Raw genomic sequence first — 16,816 nt, 5'->3', positions numbered from 1 at the left:
ACATGGCCCATGTAGAAATTTGTTTTACTTCATTATACATGTTTCTAATAGGAGTTTAGTTTTTCTTTCTTTCTCAAATGTAAAGTAGTGGGTGGGAGGGAGAGAAGAAAGATTTTTGCTGATTGAAAAAAAATTAATAAGAAAAGAGAAAGAACAATGGTGGCGATAACCAGCCAGTAAGTGAAAATCAGTCCACAAGCTGTCTTTGGCACACATATAGTAAAGTTATTGATTCCCAGTATACATTGTATAAGTATGTTATGTCCCACAGCTACAATTAATATAACTAATAAGATGCTCTTCACTTTAATATTTTTATCAGGGAAGAACAATTATATATGTATATAATCAATCAAACAATAAAAGGTATAAACTAGGTGGAATTGAATGAAAGCAGATGATGTCACACAGGAAATGTCTAGAGAGTGGTTGAAGTAAGGCAGTCATTCCCTATGGGACTTTGATAAAATAGCAAGCCAATTCAGAACATGGTATTCTAATAGCCAGCTTGCCTCATGATTAAAGGGACCATCCCTTGACTCACTTCTTAAAGAAGCCTATTCAAAGTGAGAACCTGAAAAGACCTTAGCTTAAAAGGGTCTGGGTCTCCCATTGCATCCTGGGCCATCTCCAGTCATCCAGATGAATAGAAGCCACTGGACCCAGATGTCTCTGGAGGAAAAATCGAGGCTGATGACCTTGCCCTCCCTCACTCAAATTGAAGTCAATTGCGAGTCGGGTCATCATCTCCCTGACGTCATGGTCCTCTTCGAGAACAAAAGACAAACCACACAACTCAACTCCTGATAGAGCCCTTCGGCCAAGTCCCAGAGAAGGAATCAGTTGGTGGGGGAGTGGGGGGCGTTTGAGAAGGAACAGGATCTCTGTCCTTCACCCAGGTTGACCAGAGAATGATCTCGTGAATTTTAAAAGGTTGGAAAATTTAGAATTCCCTTTGGAGTTTGTAGCTGTGTCTCCAAAATAGCAATGGTGACAATAGCATCTGTGTTGGTAGCTGAGGGCACACTAAACATATTAGGACTCTACGGGGCATGGACCCTTGGAGCATAGCTGTGAGCTACACACACTGAAGAGGGAACTTTATGAGGATTTCACAAATGGAGAAAAGTTGCTTTGAGTTCCTCCTCTGCCACAGGTACTCTCTAAGTTTCAGTCTATTCTCCCCAAGGACTTTGAGTGCTCAAGGGAAGAGTGTGTCACAAACATTTAGAGGGAGGTTTTGATTCTAACTATTATTACTACACCATCTCAATTAGCTTTTCCAAAAACTAATTATCGCTGCTTTGCAAATTTATAAATCAATGGGAACTCATGAACAATAGTACTAGAAAATTCCTAACCCCTGAGGGTTATCCAAAGAATTCCAAAAAGAGAAATAGACAACTGTCTTCTGGAGATCCAGAGTGAGTGGGAGTTTCAGAAGCAATTTAGAGGAGGTTTATAATGGTAATGAATCTTGATTGAGTGATCTCGATAATTTTATAAGAAAAGAAAAAGAGCAATGGTGGCAATAACCAGCCAATAAGTGAAAATCAGTCCACAACCTATCTTTGAGTGATCTTGATAATTTTATTCAGTTACATCAGACACATAATTTCTCAACAATACTGACCAGAGTGCTAGAATCTGGAGACCTGGATATGAATATTGACTCCAGAATTTAACTAGTAGAGTAACCTTGGGGTAAATCACTTAATCTATCAGTTTCCCCATTTATAAAATGGGGACAATAATATAAGCTTTTAAAATGTTAATTCATTGCATGAATGAAGAAGAATTTATTAAACTATATACCAAGCACTACGATAAATTCTAAGGATACAAATGTAAAAGAGTACTATATATAAAATATATGTTATATATAAAATACAAAAGCAGCTGCACTGGAGGAGCTTATATTCTAATGGGGAAGACAACACAAATAAGAGAGTGGTGGTGTAAAAAGGTATTAAGGTATAAAGGGTATAGCCTTAGATCTCCCCTCTCTGTGCCTTTGTACGGGCTATCCCTCATGTGCAGAATTCTCTGTCCTCTTACCTCCCCCTTACACTTTTTCTGGCTTCCTTCAAGACTCAGCCCAAAGCCCACTTATCTGTAGGAGGATTTTCATGACACCCCGCCCCCAGTTTCTAATACCTTGCCTTTTCAGATGACCTTCTCTCTACTCTCTGCAAATCTGGTATGTATCTATCTGTTTGCGTATTCTAAGCTCCATTAGAACGTACCTTCTTTGAGGGCAGAGACCATCATTTCTTTTTTGCCTTTTCTGCACTTAGCACAATGCCTAGCATATAGCAAGTGCCTGATAAATGCTTGTTGATTGACTTGACAGAATGTATGGATGTTACCCATTCTAATCCATCGTTCTGTGGAAAGAGTACTAGCTTTGGAGTCACAGTAACTGGGTTCACATATTGTCTCTGTCACATCTTGCCCATTAGTATCTCCATAATCGGCCTTGATTTGCTCAATTCTGAAATGAAGTTGTTGGACTACATGGCTTCTGAGATCTTATCCAGCTCCAAATCTAAAATCTTACCTAATTTGCCCCAGGGGTGGGGAACCCGAGGCCTCAAGGCCATTTGTGGCTCTCTAGGTCCTCAAGTGTTCCCTTTTGACTGAACCTGTGAAGTTTGGATTCAATCAAAGGGCCGCACTTGAGGATTTAGAGGGCCACATGTGGCCTCAAGGCCAAAGGTTCCCCACCCCTGGCCTAGTCTTTTTGGATTTACTAGACTCCTAATCTGCTTTCTGTAAATTCTGTAAATTTTTTTTTTACATATGCAAAATATGTGTATAAAAAAGGGGAAAGAACTGGAAGGGGAAGGACAGGGGAAGTTACTGTTGGGAACACCAACTGGGGAATGAGTGGCAGATACAGTTTCACACATGGTGGGAGTGGGTATACATATTAAAGTCTTTTCTCCTGCATATACTTCTGTTGTCCCGAGAGTCCCTGGACTTGGGCTGGATCTGCCGATTTGCCATGGAGGGGATGGAGTGAACAGAGCAACTTTTCTTGCTGGAGGACTGGGAGGAGTGAGAAGAGTGAGAGAGGCTGGCCCTGGACTGTCCAGCATTGTAGTCAAACTGCATCAAACAGATCAGGTCAGTGGGCACCAGCTCAAACTCATATGGACGGTTGGTGATGATGTATCTTTTGGTGCATTGGCTCGGTGTGCTGAGGTGGGCATCTCTCAGCCGGTAAATTCCAAAGCAGAGCATATTGTAGGTCTTTAGGGCTTTACAGAATAGATCACCATAAAAACCACCATCCCCTAAATCTGCAAAAGGCCCATCCAGCAGGGCTAACTGTGCGACCCGACATCCATCCCTGTTGGCCAAAGTCTGCGGAGTGCTGTAGCCACCTCATAGCTGTCTGGAGCCACCTCCACCTCCCTTCTGTCCTCGTCCTAGTTAATGATTTCTCTCCTACTGCCCCCGATGACCCTGTGTGACACATCTCATCTACTTCCAAGTTTTGGTGATCACAAGACTTTGCTTGGCAGCCATCACCAACCAACAAGAGCATTCCTTTTCTTTGCTTGTCAAATAAACCAATCATTTCAAACATTTATTGGCCTTAAAGTCTCTAACTCTTCTCATATGTTTTCATGGCTTCTTGCACTTACAGGCTTTTTGCTGCTGCTACTGCTGCTGTTATTATTTGTAGCTGTTAGTTGGTGTTTGAGAGTGCCAGATGTTGGAGTGCAGGATAATTGGGACATTACCATATTTATAAGGGCTTCTACTTCTCAATTATCTCCTTCTTATGGTTTATTTCATGGACTAAATAGAAGGCTTTTATTTTCCTTAAGAAAGGATATTATGCAACAAACTGAGTTTTCATTTCAACAGTGCCCTTAGAGTGCTTTATCTTTGTCTTCTTCTTTAGTTGTCTCATTAAACTTAGATGAATATTCCGAATCTCATAGAAACTCTATAGGAATAATCTCATTAACAGTCATTTACTTTTTTTTTCTTCAGAATAATCACAAATGATCTGTCTATTCTAAAGGGAAATTACTCCTAAGAGTACCCCTAAGGGAGGGCCAATGAGTCCTAGAAAATCAAGAAACTTTGTCTTCAGAGGACCTCCCCCAAACATTATTGAGCCTATTCTGTGTATTCTTCCCAGACTGAGAAGAATCTATTGTTAAACTACAATTGAAAATTTATTCCAATAGTCTTGAACTTATAGAGGGAAGAGAATTTGATCTTTGTAACTCTTTCCCCACTCCAAAATATACATAATCAATAATAATTCATATTTCATAGTACTTTAAGTGTTACAGGAAGGAAGGAACAAACATTTATTAAACACATGCTATATACCAGGTACTGTACTGAGTGCTTTACAAATATTATCTTATTTGATTCTCACAATAATAATGTGGGCTAAGTTTCTTCATTTTACAGATGAGGAAACTGAGATGGAAAGAGGTTAAGTGACTTGCTTTGGGTCTCCTAGCTAATAAGTGTCTGAGGCTAGATTTGAACTTGAGTCTTTCTGAACTTACCACAATGCACTCTATCCACAGTATCACCTAGTTGTTGTTGTTTTTGTTTATTTTCTTGCTGCCTTTTGTTTTCATATCATAGTCATTTCTAGATCTACCTAGTCCCCTACCCAGAACTGAATACTCTCTTATAACAAAAACACAAACTAACAACCAAAAAAACAGTTAAGCAAAAACAATTTATAGAGTGACCATAATTGACAGCAATTGTTATGCTTTGTTATTCACTTTCCAGAAACAAGATTAGTTATTACTTGTCATTTTACAAAGGAGAAAAACTTAGACTCAAAGTGACTGGCCCAGGTTCTCACAGTTAGTAATCTGTTAGCAGATCTGGGGGTGAATCCAAGTTCTCTGACTACAAATTCAGTACTTTTTCTGCTCCAGCTACAAGCTTGTTGTACCTACAAGCTTGGAATGATGTTATCAGTCAGTTTCACATGCTTTTATCCTCTTACTTTCTAAAGAGAATGATTATGAAAGAGGACCTTTTTGCTGGTAAGCAAACATCTTTTACAGTGTACTGATAGCAGGTCAACAAAAGCATAAATGGCTGTGGCTTGCCAAATAACATAATCTGTAATGAACTGAATGTTCAAGCTAAAAGTCCAAGTCAGGCTTTCAAAATCCAAGAAAGCAAACATGAAGGAGTTCAACACCTTAAGAAGCAATACTAAAATGTAAAAGACATGATGAATTGGCCTATTAAAATGCAAAATGCAACTTCCTTCATTAGTCAAACAATTCTGGTATGGGTACAACCCCTGGATGCAACAGGCAAAGCTCCATGGTGGTGTAGCTAAATGGAGGAATAGGAAAAAACAATGAAACTCCACATTGTAGTGCTTTGCTAGGTGGGCCTAGAAGCTAAAAAATATTCCTCTAGGCCTCTAGAAAAGGACCAAGTTTTTCTTAGCCAATTCTTCATGATTAAAGCTACATTATTGAATGTTACATTATATTATATTACAAATTAATGTTATATTATTAAAAGGAGGCAGCTTATCTATAGACATATGAAAAAAATGCTCTAAGTCATGTGAGAAATGATCTCTCAGAAGTGAAGCCTCCTCAAAGGGTCAATAGTTCTTGTTAATAATTCTTGATTGTTGCTTTCAAAACCCTCCCCAGCTCAGACCCTGTTTTTAAGTAGCTCGCAGAAAGAATAGCCCTACCCCCAACCTGAACTGCTTGCCCTTGAAAAACTCGCTTTTTCTTGTCACTGGGCAAACTTGTGTCTCTGTGAATAGATTGTACCCCTGAAAGCCCAGCCAATGGGATAAGGGGAAGGGGGCTAGGGAGGAGGGGATTGTGGTTAGGATCTACATAATCTGCTGAGCTGAACACACTTCCACTCTCTTTGGTCGGCACCATCTTTTGGGTGCTCTGAGGGAGCCCTTTCTCGAGAAAGCCAATAAACGAACTATTCTTTTTGCTAATATCTCTGAGTCTCTGATTTATTGGTAAGGGTCTTTGTACCCCACACAATCACTATTGATTAGAGAAATGCAAATTAAAACAACTCCAAGGTACTACCTCACACCTATCAGATGGGCTAACATTATAGAAAAGGAAAATGACAAATGTTGGAGGGCATGTAGAAAAGCAGAGGCACTGATGCATTGTTGGTGGAGTTGTGAACTAGTGGAACCATTCTGGAGAACAATTTGGAATTATGCCCAAAGGGCTATAAAACTGTGAATACCCATTGATCTAGCAATACCACAACTCAGTCTGTGTCCTAAAGAGATCAAAGAAAAAGGAAAAGGACCTATATGTACAAAAATGTTTATAGCGGTTCTTTTTATGGTGGCAAAGAACTGAAAATTGAAAGGATGTCCATCAATTGAGGAATGGCTAAATGAGTTGTAGTGAGTAATTGTGAGTGAATGCTATTGTGCTATGATAAATGATAAGCAGGATGACTTCAGAAAAACTTGGAAAGACTTATATGAAGTGATTGCTATAAAGATGACCCCAGACTCAGTTCCAAAGACTGGTGTCTCAAAGATTTTTTATTAAAGATGTTGAAGGGTGTCATTTCGGTTCTCAAGAGAAGCAGGTGCACTTCCTTGGGAGAAGAGATGCACACACATGGTAAAAGAAGCCAGGGCAAGCTTTATAGTTAGTAATTGCCTAACTCCTCCCTTCTGGATAAGGATTGGTCCTAATCCTTCTGGGTTACAATCTTCCTTATATGCCCCAACCCTAACATACAGTATGCGCCTAGAATTGTGTCAATACCCCCACCCCACCCCCATGGAGAAGTTAGCCTGTCTGTGCTGATTTCTTATCTACTTATGTGGAAACTTAGCTCTTTCCTTTCTCACAGTGATGCAACAAGGAAGTGAACAGAACCGGGAGAACATTGTACACAGTAACAGCAACATTGTAACTTAAGGGTGTTATGCCATACTACTACTATTTATTTGGACAGTATAGAGGCAACATTGGTAGTAGACAGAAGGCCTCAGAACAACTCGCTTCACCATCAGAAATATATGAAATATATGGCTGTGTGTGACCTTGGACAAGTTACAGCCTCTAAGTGTACTATGCAGCTCTTTAAGTTGCCAAATATACACCTTGTATGAACATTGTTATTTGTGCATTGTTTCCCCCCATTAGAATACGAATGCCTTGTGGTTGTGAGGATCCAAGACTGTTCCTCTCTTTTTACTTCTCTTCTCTCTCTCTCTCTCTCTCTCTCTCTCTCTCTCTCTCTCTCTCTCTCTCTCTCTCTCTCTCTCTCTTTCTCTCTCTCTTTCTCTCTTTTAACTCTTAGGAGCTACCTGTTTTTCAGAGCTAAGGCCCAACAAGCAAGTTGTGCCCTGAGCTTGGTGTAACAACAGTCCTTTGTGCTCACCCTCTGGATGAACATTGCTACAACTGATTCACAGAGCTGATGGTCCCTGAGCTTGGACAACCACCAACAGGCCCAGGTACGAAGCCCTGCTATGAATGGACTTTTTGTTACTAGACAACTTTGCCTCGCTGTTGCTGTTATGCCTCGCCACTGTTGCTATACTACACTGTTTGATTCTTTATCTAGCCACAAATATACAAATCAAGGTTTAGCCCCCCTGCCTTGGGTCTCCTACTGGAGGAGGCCCCAACACATTTCTAATTTCTCTCCCCCAATGCAATAAAGAAAGCTTTTTGGGGGCAGCTTGGTGGTGCAGTGGATAGAGCACCAGCCCTGTAAGTCAGGAGGACCTGAGTTCAAATCCAGTCTCAGACCAAACACTTGACATTTGCTAGCTGTGTGACCCTGGGCAAGTCACTTAACCCCAATTGCCTAAAAAAAAAGTTTTTTGCTTCTAACCTACGTGAGCTCTTTGCTATTTTTGGAGTTAACAGTGGTTGCAAAAACTCTGTAACTCTTTGACCATTTGTTACCAAAGTTGATTTGGTCAAGGCTGTTTTTGTTTTTCTTTGTTTCCCCAGTACTTACCACAATGCCTGACCCATAATAATTAATGAATAAATGATGTTTGACTATGTTGACTCTATCAACAGGCACTTATTAAATGTCCACTAGATGCCATTGGGATAGACTGAAGAAAGAGCAAATGGAAGCAGTGCTTGCTCTCAAGCATTCTAATAGAAGAGACAATCAATCAGTCATGAGGAACCAGGAATCCAAAGAAAGACTAAGGCTGGATGTAGAGATCAGAGGATCATACGTATAGACAAGATAATTGAATCTATGGAAGCTAATGAAGTCACCAGAGTGAGACAGCATAGAGAGAGAAGAAAAAGGCCTTGAGGGAAAGACAACCACAGCTACTGGATGTGACATGGATGAAGATAAAGCAAAATAAATAAATTAAGACTGGGAAGGGGCAATCAGACAAGTAGGAGCAGAATCAAGAGTAAGTAGCCACAAAATCCTAAAGAAGAGTACCTAGGGGGAGTGTTAGGGGTCTGTAAAGATGTAGAGGGCCACAGGCTGTTCATGAGGTCTCACTGATGGGCAGAGGCCCCTCTTGGGTGACTGATCTATGGGCAAGTTGCCTAGTTTAGTGCTCCATTCTATGCATCTCTAACTTCCCTAGTTGCTCATTAGTCATTAACAGTGTATTTGTGATTGGTAGTAGGTAAGTGCATGGACTGTGCATGCACTGTCCTTGAGCACAGCATGGGTTATACGTCATTGTAACTTGAGAAAGAGTTCCTGTCATTTTACTATATAAGTAAGTGCTTTGCTAAAAATAAATGGAGTTGCTGCCATCTTTTCTCCTGCCTCATCAATGCGTGCTTGGAGTGAAAGACCAAGCTGGTCTTGATTCTTCTGGTGATTGGGAAATCCTAGGTCCTAGGTAGGCTCTGTAGCAGAGTGAACTAGTTGTGCACAACAAGGAGAAGGCAGTCGGTGTCAAATGCTATAAAGAGGTCAGGAAGGAATAAGGATTGAGAAGAGGTAATCAGGTATAAGTTGAGATCAATGTTAAATTTAGAGAGAGCAGTTTTAGTTGAATAAGTCTAGAAGCCATATTGCAGGGTTTTGAAGACAGTGAGAGGAAAGGAATTGGAGACAATGAGTGTAGATGGCTTTTTCAAGGAGTTTGGCTGAGAAAGTGAAGAAAGATAAAAAATGATTGCAAGTAGAGATGGCAGGATTTAGTGAGAACTTTTAAGGATATGGAAACCATCAGTGTATTTGTAGATAGCAGAGAGGGAATAGAGAGAGAGAGAGAGAGAGAGAGAGAGAGAGAGAGAGAGAGAGAGAGAGAGAGAGAGAGAGAGAGAGAGAGAGGAAGAGAGAGAGAGAGATCTGGAGAAGATAAGAAGGAAGACATAGGATTAAAGGATCTAGAAGACCTGGTAGAGAAGGATCATTTCTTTATCTGAGAGTGGAATACCTAAAGAGATAGTAGGGGATGATGTCTAGGAGTTGTGAGTTCAGAGAGGGAGCTCATTTACAAATGACCTTGATTTTTCTTAGTAAAGTGTGTGGGAAGGTCCTCATCTGAGAGACTAGGGGAGGGGTGGTGTGGAAGCCTTGAGAAGAGAAAGTTTAGAACAGTTGCTGTGATGAGGGGGTTAAAGAACCTATTAGGAAGGAGTAAAAACATTGTCTTAGTGAAATGGGGGCCCAGTTGAGATTAGATAACATAGGCATGTGGTAGATCTGTTGAGGTTTAGGGGTGTTGGGACCCTGAAATAGCAAAGAAGTTCCTACCTCTAACGAATTCAACTCAAGCCTTTTTTCAGACAAAGACAAGGTTTACTAAAACACTGATAGAAGTGTGAGGAATCTGAGCATTTGTAACACTTGTATTTTATTGAATCTGAGCCATTTAATGTGGGCAAGATGGATCTCATATACAGAAAGACTGTGGGAAGGATCTAGGAGTAGCCAAGTAGTCTGGGGTGACTGTGAGATAACAGAGAAAGCCAGGGACCTGGACCACATGGCCAAGGACAAATGGGGTCTAGATAATATTCCAGAGGTAACAATGTAGGGCTGGGCTGGGTTTGAGGTAACAGAATTGGGAGATTGGGTATAGCCACAAAGAAAGATGTGTTGGGATGGGTCCATGCCTCAGGTGAATGTCAGAGACTTGACCCTGTGGGAAAGTTCAAGGAAGTTGGAGTGGGGGAAGGGTTTCCCAGGCCTATACCCAGACTGATCCACTCACTTCCCCTAGCTCCAAGTAGCAAGATGAGAGTAGCAACTGAGGGAAAGAATGGTAGCAAAAAGGAATGGAGTTAGACATTCAAATTAGTAGTGGGAGTTGAGGAAGGGTACAGAACAGGATTATAATCTTGATTTTACAGATGATGAAACTTTATTACATCCTAAATATTTCCAGTATTTTTAACAAAAATTCCGAATCTGAGCACTCCAACACTACAATTTTCACAAATATTAATTCCAAGGTTAGGCAAGAAAAAAGTAATAATTCACATTTATAAAGCATTTTAAATTTCACAATGTGTTTTCCCCACAATAAACCCATATGCAAATATTGTCCTTCTTTTACCAGTGAAGAAACCAAGGCTCAAAGAGGTTATGATTTGCCCAGGGTCACACAGCTGGTAAAAATTACAAAGGGCACCAGAGCAAATAGCTGATTTTTAAGTAAAACATCCCCTGTATCTCTTTTGTGCTCTCCCTTGTCAACTCTTTTCTACATAGTTGTGTGCATGTTATCTCCTCCTCCATGGAAAATGTGAGCTCCTTGAGGGTAGGGGCAGCTTTTTTTTTTTAACCTTTCTTTGGGTCCCTAGTGCTTAGCGCTGTGACTGGCACGTAGGAAGAACTTAATAAATGTTGAGTTCTGGTCTCTGAGACAGATGGACGTTCAAATCTCTTCTCTGACACTTAGTAGCTGGGTAATTTGCGACTAGTGGTTTCTCTGAGACTTAGTCTCCTCACCTGTAAAATGGGGATCCTGATATCTGCACTATCTATCTCACAGAATTGTGGGGAAATCACTGGTGTAAAAGTGAATTATTTATTAATGGTATCCCTCCCTCAGGCTTTGCCTCAGTCAGTGGCGGCAGACCCCTCGGGTGGGTTTTACTCTGGCAAACCATGAGTCCTTCCTTAGGGGTCCAGTTCCTGAGCTAAACTGGCTTGGATGGTTTCCATTGTAAAGGTGACACAATATCCTTCCCTTGATCCCATCAGGTGACCTCCTGGGGCGCCTCCTCTCCTCTTTTCAGGGCCCTTTGCCCCCCTGGACTTTGCACTTTTCTCCGCAGGCACAGGCTCCGGACGGATCTCGGCCGTGCTGCTGGACACAGCATTCCAGGCCGAGCCCGACCCCTGCCCGAGGACCTCGCAGAAGAGGCGCGGGGTGAGTCTCGCCCCCAGCTGTGCGAGGGCAGGCCCCCTCAAGCTTCCAGGAGCAGGCACACTCTAGGGGGCGCTCCTCAGGGTCCCCGGAGCGGAGCAGCGCAGGAACAGTGTTCGCGAGGTCGCGGGCGCCGCCGGAGTGTTTGGGGAACGGCACCGCGGGAACCCGGAAATGCCAGAACTCGCCGGGCTGGCGGCGGCGGGCGCGGGAGGTGCTGCGGCGGCGGCGGGGCGCTCTGCGGCTCGGCGGACACGGCGGACCCGGCCACCCAGGGCCCCGCGGGCAGCGGAGCGGGGCCTCCCAGTGCGTACCGAGGTGAGCCGAGCCGGCCCGGGGCAGGGGGGTGGTCGGGGGCTGGCGGAGGCCGCGGGGGGCGGTGAGGGACCCGCCCCCTGCGCCGTGGCTGGGCTCGTCTGGGAGCCGGGGGCGGGCGCGGGGACTCGGGGGGCCGTGGAGGAGGCCGGCAGGAACTTGGAGGAGTGAGAGTTCGCACGTTGCTTTTTCTTTTTTTTTTTTTGAGATCATTCCCATTTTATTAATTTGTTCTACTTATCCTTTTTTTTGTAAGTAGTATTTTATTTTTTCCCGTTATATGTAATGATAGTTTTCAACATTCTTTTTTTTTAATAAGATTTTGAGTTTCAAATTTTTTCTTCCTTCCTCCCTCCCCTCCCCCTCCCCATGACGGCCGGCAATCAGATATCGTTTATACATATGCAATCATGTAAACATTTCCACATTAGTCTTTTGTGAGAGAAGAAACAGAACAAAAGGGGAAAGTAGTCGGGACATTTCTAAAATGCTTTTCTCACCACAGCCATGCTCGGTAGGGTTGGGCCAGTGATTTCATTCCACGAGGCCCAGGATGGGCAATAGCTATAGCTTGCATTTGTGTAGGACTTGCAGTCTTGCAAAGCTCTTTTACGTGGATTCTCTCACTTAATTTTTAACAACTTCTTGAGGGAGTCAAATCAACAAGTATTTATTGAGCAGCTGCTATGTGCCGGGCACTGTGCTCAGCTCTGGGGATACAAAGAAAGGAAACCCCCAAACTTCTATAGAAGGTGGTACCTGAGGCAAGCTTTGATGAAGGCATAAGTGAGGAGGCAGTACATTCCAGGCTTAGGGACAGCCTATGCCACCTATGTGGATGTGGGAGACAGCTTGGTGAGTTCTGGAAATAGGTAATAGTTTGCTAGAACATAGAGTGTGTGAAGCAGAATAATAGCAACTTTGTGGAGTGTTTTCAAGTTTGCAAAGCATTTTACTTACAAGTGTAACTCCGCACTCCCCAACAAACAAACCCAAGGAATGCTCTCAAGGAGCACGCAGTGTAACGGGGAGACTTGCCAAAAGCTAGGTGGGTGCTGTTATAACCATTTTACAGGCTGAGATTCAAAGAAGTTAAGTCATTTGCCAAAGGTGACTCAAGTAGTAATTTTCCCTGGTGGAATTTGAACCCGTTGCTTCCTAACTCCAAATCTGTTCACTAAGGCCATGTCACCTCTTAGAATAGAAAGTCTACTAGTACTGGTTAGAGTTGGGGAGTTTCAGAATCTTAGAATATTTGAATAGGAAGTTTCCTTAGAAACCTTCTAAACCCCTTATTTTATAGATCAGAAAAGTAAGAGAAATTAACTTAGCTAAATGTCACACAGGTAATAAATGGCAGAGATAGAGTCAGAGAAGTCATTTATCCCCTCTGGATCTTATTTTTATCAGTGTTTGGAATAGATGATCACTAAGGCCCCTTGCAGCTCCAGTATTTGTGGTGCTGTGACTTTTCCTACGTCGGCCAAAGATCCTGGAAGAGTAACTCTCCTTCCTGATTCCAAGTCTGTCATTCTTAGAATGTGTGATTTGGAAGGGTGGAGGGAAGGGAGGAGATTGTATGCTTTAGCCTGAATGACTTACCTTAAATATGATGAAGAATATTGGCCCTAATGAGTTAAATAATATTAATCTGTTAACTTTGAGTAGCTATTCATGTAAACTCATTTCCAGAACCATTTATCCACTGCCTATATCTCCAATCCCAATTACTCTCTCTCTCTCTCTCTCTCTCTCTCTCTCTCTCTCTCTCTCTCTCTCTCTCTCTCTCTCTCTTTTTCTTTCTCTCTCTCCCTCTTCCTTTCCCTCCCTCTCCCTCTCTCCTTTTCCTTCTCCCCCTCTCCCTCATTCTTTCTTGCTAGACTTATTCTTTGTCTTCACCTCAACCTCCAGTTCCTTCATTCCTCCCTTTTTAGTCTGGCATCCTTGCTCTGGCCTCATTTTTCTCTCTCCAAAGTCTTGATGCTGTAGTTTTGTATCTTTATACTTAGTATATACACTATTCTTTGCTTTTGAAATTTGTCATTTACCAAAACCTAGCCCTTTTGTATTACCTCTACCATTTACCTTTCCCATTCCTATTTTAATGCTGCTGGGCCCACCACATATTTCTGTTGTCTACTATAAATTGAGCCCTACTGATATAGAAGAACAGTCCTTTTATTCTTCTATGATTGACTGTCCCACTCTCATCAGCTGCTATGTCAGTTTGTCTCCTCAATCCCCCTGCCCTATTTCATCACCTTTCCCTCTCCATAGAGGACCTAACCTCTTATTTTACTAAGGAAATAATGATTTCTTCTCCTGACCTCACTCCACACCTCCAAACTGCTCTGTGTTGCTCATTCTTTTGTCCTTTGCTCCAGTCTCTGAGAAAGAGGTAGTCCTTCTTGGTAGGACCAGTTTCTCTACTTTAGTTCTTTTATCTCTGTTGCTTCTAGAGCTTGTCCTCTCCATCATTTCCTTTCTCATCTTTAATCTGTCTTTATCCATTGGTTCCTTCCTGCCTGCCTAGATCTGTCCTGTACTTAAAAACAACATGATATAAAACCTTTTACTTGATCCCATTATCACTTCAAGCTATTGTTGTATATCTTTTCTTCTAAAATATTTGCCTCAGTTTCTTTGCCCCATCCTCTTCCCAAGTCTGTCCTGGTTCTGCTTCCCTGCTCTCTACTCATTTAGTGATATTATTTCCCATGTATTCAGTTATCATCTTAATGAAGATGACTCCTAAATCTGCATATCCTTTCCTAATCTCAACCCTTAACTCTGCGTCTAATTAACAGCTGCATTCTGGAAAGCTCCACCTGGGTATACTATCAGCATTTTACCCAACATATCTCAAACCAAAAACCGTTTACCATTCTCCTGAAGCCAATTCTCCTCCAAATCCTCTTTACTTAGGTTTGCAAACTCAGAATTACCCTTGACTCTTCCCTGGTACTTAACTGCTAAGACTTATTCAGTCTCCTTTCGCAACATCTTTTGCATCCATCCTCTTCTCTCCTCGTATACCATCAATAGCTTAGTTTAGAACTTCATCACCTTTTGCCTGCCTTATTGCAGTAGTGGTCTTTTTGGTCTCCTTACTTTGGTTTTTCCTCTTTAATCCACATTTAATATAGTTGCCATATTAATATTCTTAAATCATGAGTCTGGCTGTTTTACTTTCTTGTTCCTGTTGCTTTTAAGATGAAATGCAAACTCCTCTGGTACCTAAAACTCTCCAGAATCAGGCTTCCACCTCTCTTGGCATTTCATATATACTCAAATTAGATAATGTATGTAAAGTGCTTTGCAAATTTTAAAACACTATAAAGTTGTGATGATGATGATGAAGATAATGATGTTGATGATGATGTTCTAGCCAAACCGTTAGTTGTTTCCTGGAGTTGGTGTGCTATTTCCCACATGCATGTATGTGCATAGGCTGTCCCCTATGCCTGGAATGTACTGCCTCCTCGATTCTGCCTTCTTCAAAGCTTACCTTAAAAGTCTTCTGATCCACCTAGTTGTCAGTGCTCGAACATTACTTTTTTCCTGAAGTGATTTTTTTATTTACTTTTCAACGTATATGTTAAATCCCTGGAAGTGCCTTTAGAACAGTGACTGCTTTTAATCTTTGTATTACTAATGAAAAAAGTTTGTCAGATTGAATTGCTGTAAAAAATGTATGATATGTTTTCTCTTGGTCTACAAATTAGAGTTTTTTCAAATGGATTTAGAACAAAGCTGTTTTATCATCCTCAGTTTTAATTTGGTTTAGCATTTGAAAGATGAAATTGCATACAATATATAGTGAATTCCTTTATACTAGAGGTACCTTAGTGGGGTACATGGCCCGGCTATTAGTAGTTGTAAAGCATATTCTATTATTTACTATATATTAAATTTTTTTAACTTTTCCACTAGGGAGAGGAAGTTAGCCTTGACTTATCAACACTAACATTGGAAGATATCCAGCGTCTGATACTTACTAGCTGTGTGACCCTGGACAAGTCACTTAACCACGGTTTGTCCCAGTTTCCTCTTCTGCAAAATGGTGATAATAATACCTTTGAGGATCAGATGGTCTTTACCTGTGAGCATCAAATGAGATAATAATTGTAAAGTGCTTAACACAGTGTCTTGCACGTAGTAAGTGCTAGGAAAATGTTAGCTGACTAGCTAGATGGGTAGAATAAGCAGCTGGGTGAGGGGTTCCATGGTGTATCTGTTGTTGCAGTTCTTCTGCTAACAGAAAACTAGGGCAGTTCACTAGGTGATTCAGATTTGAGCAAGAAAAAGCAAGTTAATTGGTAGGTACCCTATCTTTGCCCTTAGGAAAGGAACTTGAGGGTGGAGGCACCATAAGTCTAAATCTATACTGAGATTCCCATTCTTTTTTTTTTTTCAAGTAATCCATATAGCTTGACTTGTTGGCACCTCATATTGGGTTCTTGCTACTACCCCTCCTTTTGGCTTTGGTTCATGATGAACCAAGCTTTTCCAGCTTTTCTGGAGAAGATGAGGGCTTTCTCTTTCCAAGCCCCCTGAAAACATTACATAGTTCTCTTTTTGACACATTTTATTACCAGATATTATAAAGAAAGCTTACAGGGAGTTAAAATAATAGGAAATTTTACAGACTTTTACAAGTTAATCCTTACCAAGGAACTAGTCATTTATCTTTCTTAATTTCCTACTTTTGGTCTGAATAAATCTCTTCTCCCTTGTCTTGGAGAATTATCCTTGGCATTTGCTAGTTTTGCCCTGCTTGAACTGGATGCTAGATTCAGTTTGATAAGTTACTAAGTGTCTTGACTTAGCCCTTTTAGACTATACTTCCCCAATTTAGCTCCAGATGTTGTTGGAGCCCCTAAGCTTACAGTAGGTATTCATCCCCTTTGCTACGTTCCTTCCCCTAGCTCTTGCCTCTAGCAGTGCATCTTCCCTCGAAGCATCATGAGACCAAGGCGTTTATAATCATATACCTCACCTTAGGCCTGTTGGTTCTGGACCTGTTGAAGTCCTGTCATTGATTCTAGATGCCAGAATGAGAGGTTTACTATTATTTCACCCTGTAAGGATTTACTAAGACTGGTCTCTGAAAGTTGTATCTTGCACATACTTTTGTTTTTTGGCCTTGGTTAG

At 41.5% G+C, this 16,816-nt stretch overlaps 1 protein-coding gene across 6 annotated transcripts in view; it reads left to right on the top strand.

The window, feature by feature from the left end:
- The first annotated feature begins 11,255 nt into the window (after window positions 1–11,255).
- The window catches only part of SLC35A3 (solute carrier family 35 member A3), a 65,093-nt gene continuing 59,532 nt past the window's right edge, over window positions 11,256–16,816 (top strand). For 2 of the 6 annotated variants that reach the window (XM_020999818.2, XM_078154999.1), the window contains exons 1-2: window positions 11,579–11,665; window positions 15,596–15,695. Coding sequence is in view for 2 of the 6 variants with exons in the window: in XM_020999795.1 (XP_020855454.1) it covers window positions 11,522–11,665 (144 nt within the window). In the remaining 4 variants the exon portion in view is untranslated. Of the gene's footprint in view, window positions 11,666–15,595; window positions 15,696–16,816 lie in introns of all 6 variants that reach the window. The other 4 variants (XM_020999795.1, XM_020999828.2, XM_020999803.2 and 1 more) reach the window with 3 other exon arrangements.

The sequence above is a fragment of the Phascolarctos cinereus genome, unplaced genomic scaffold, assembly GCF_003287225.1.
Source record: "Phascolarctos cinereus isolate Bilbo 61053 unplaced genomic scaffold, phaCin_HiC Scaffold_5;HRSCAF=322, whole genome shotgun sequence".
Taxonomy (NCBI): domain Eukaryota; kingdom Metazoa; phylum Chordata; class Mammalia; order Diprotodontia; family Phascolarctidae; genus Phascolarctos; species Phascolarctos cinereus.
Note: the sequence above shows the minus strand (reverse complement) of the source record. Positions and strands in the feature narration are given on the sequence as shown.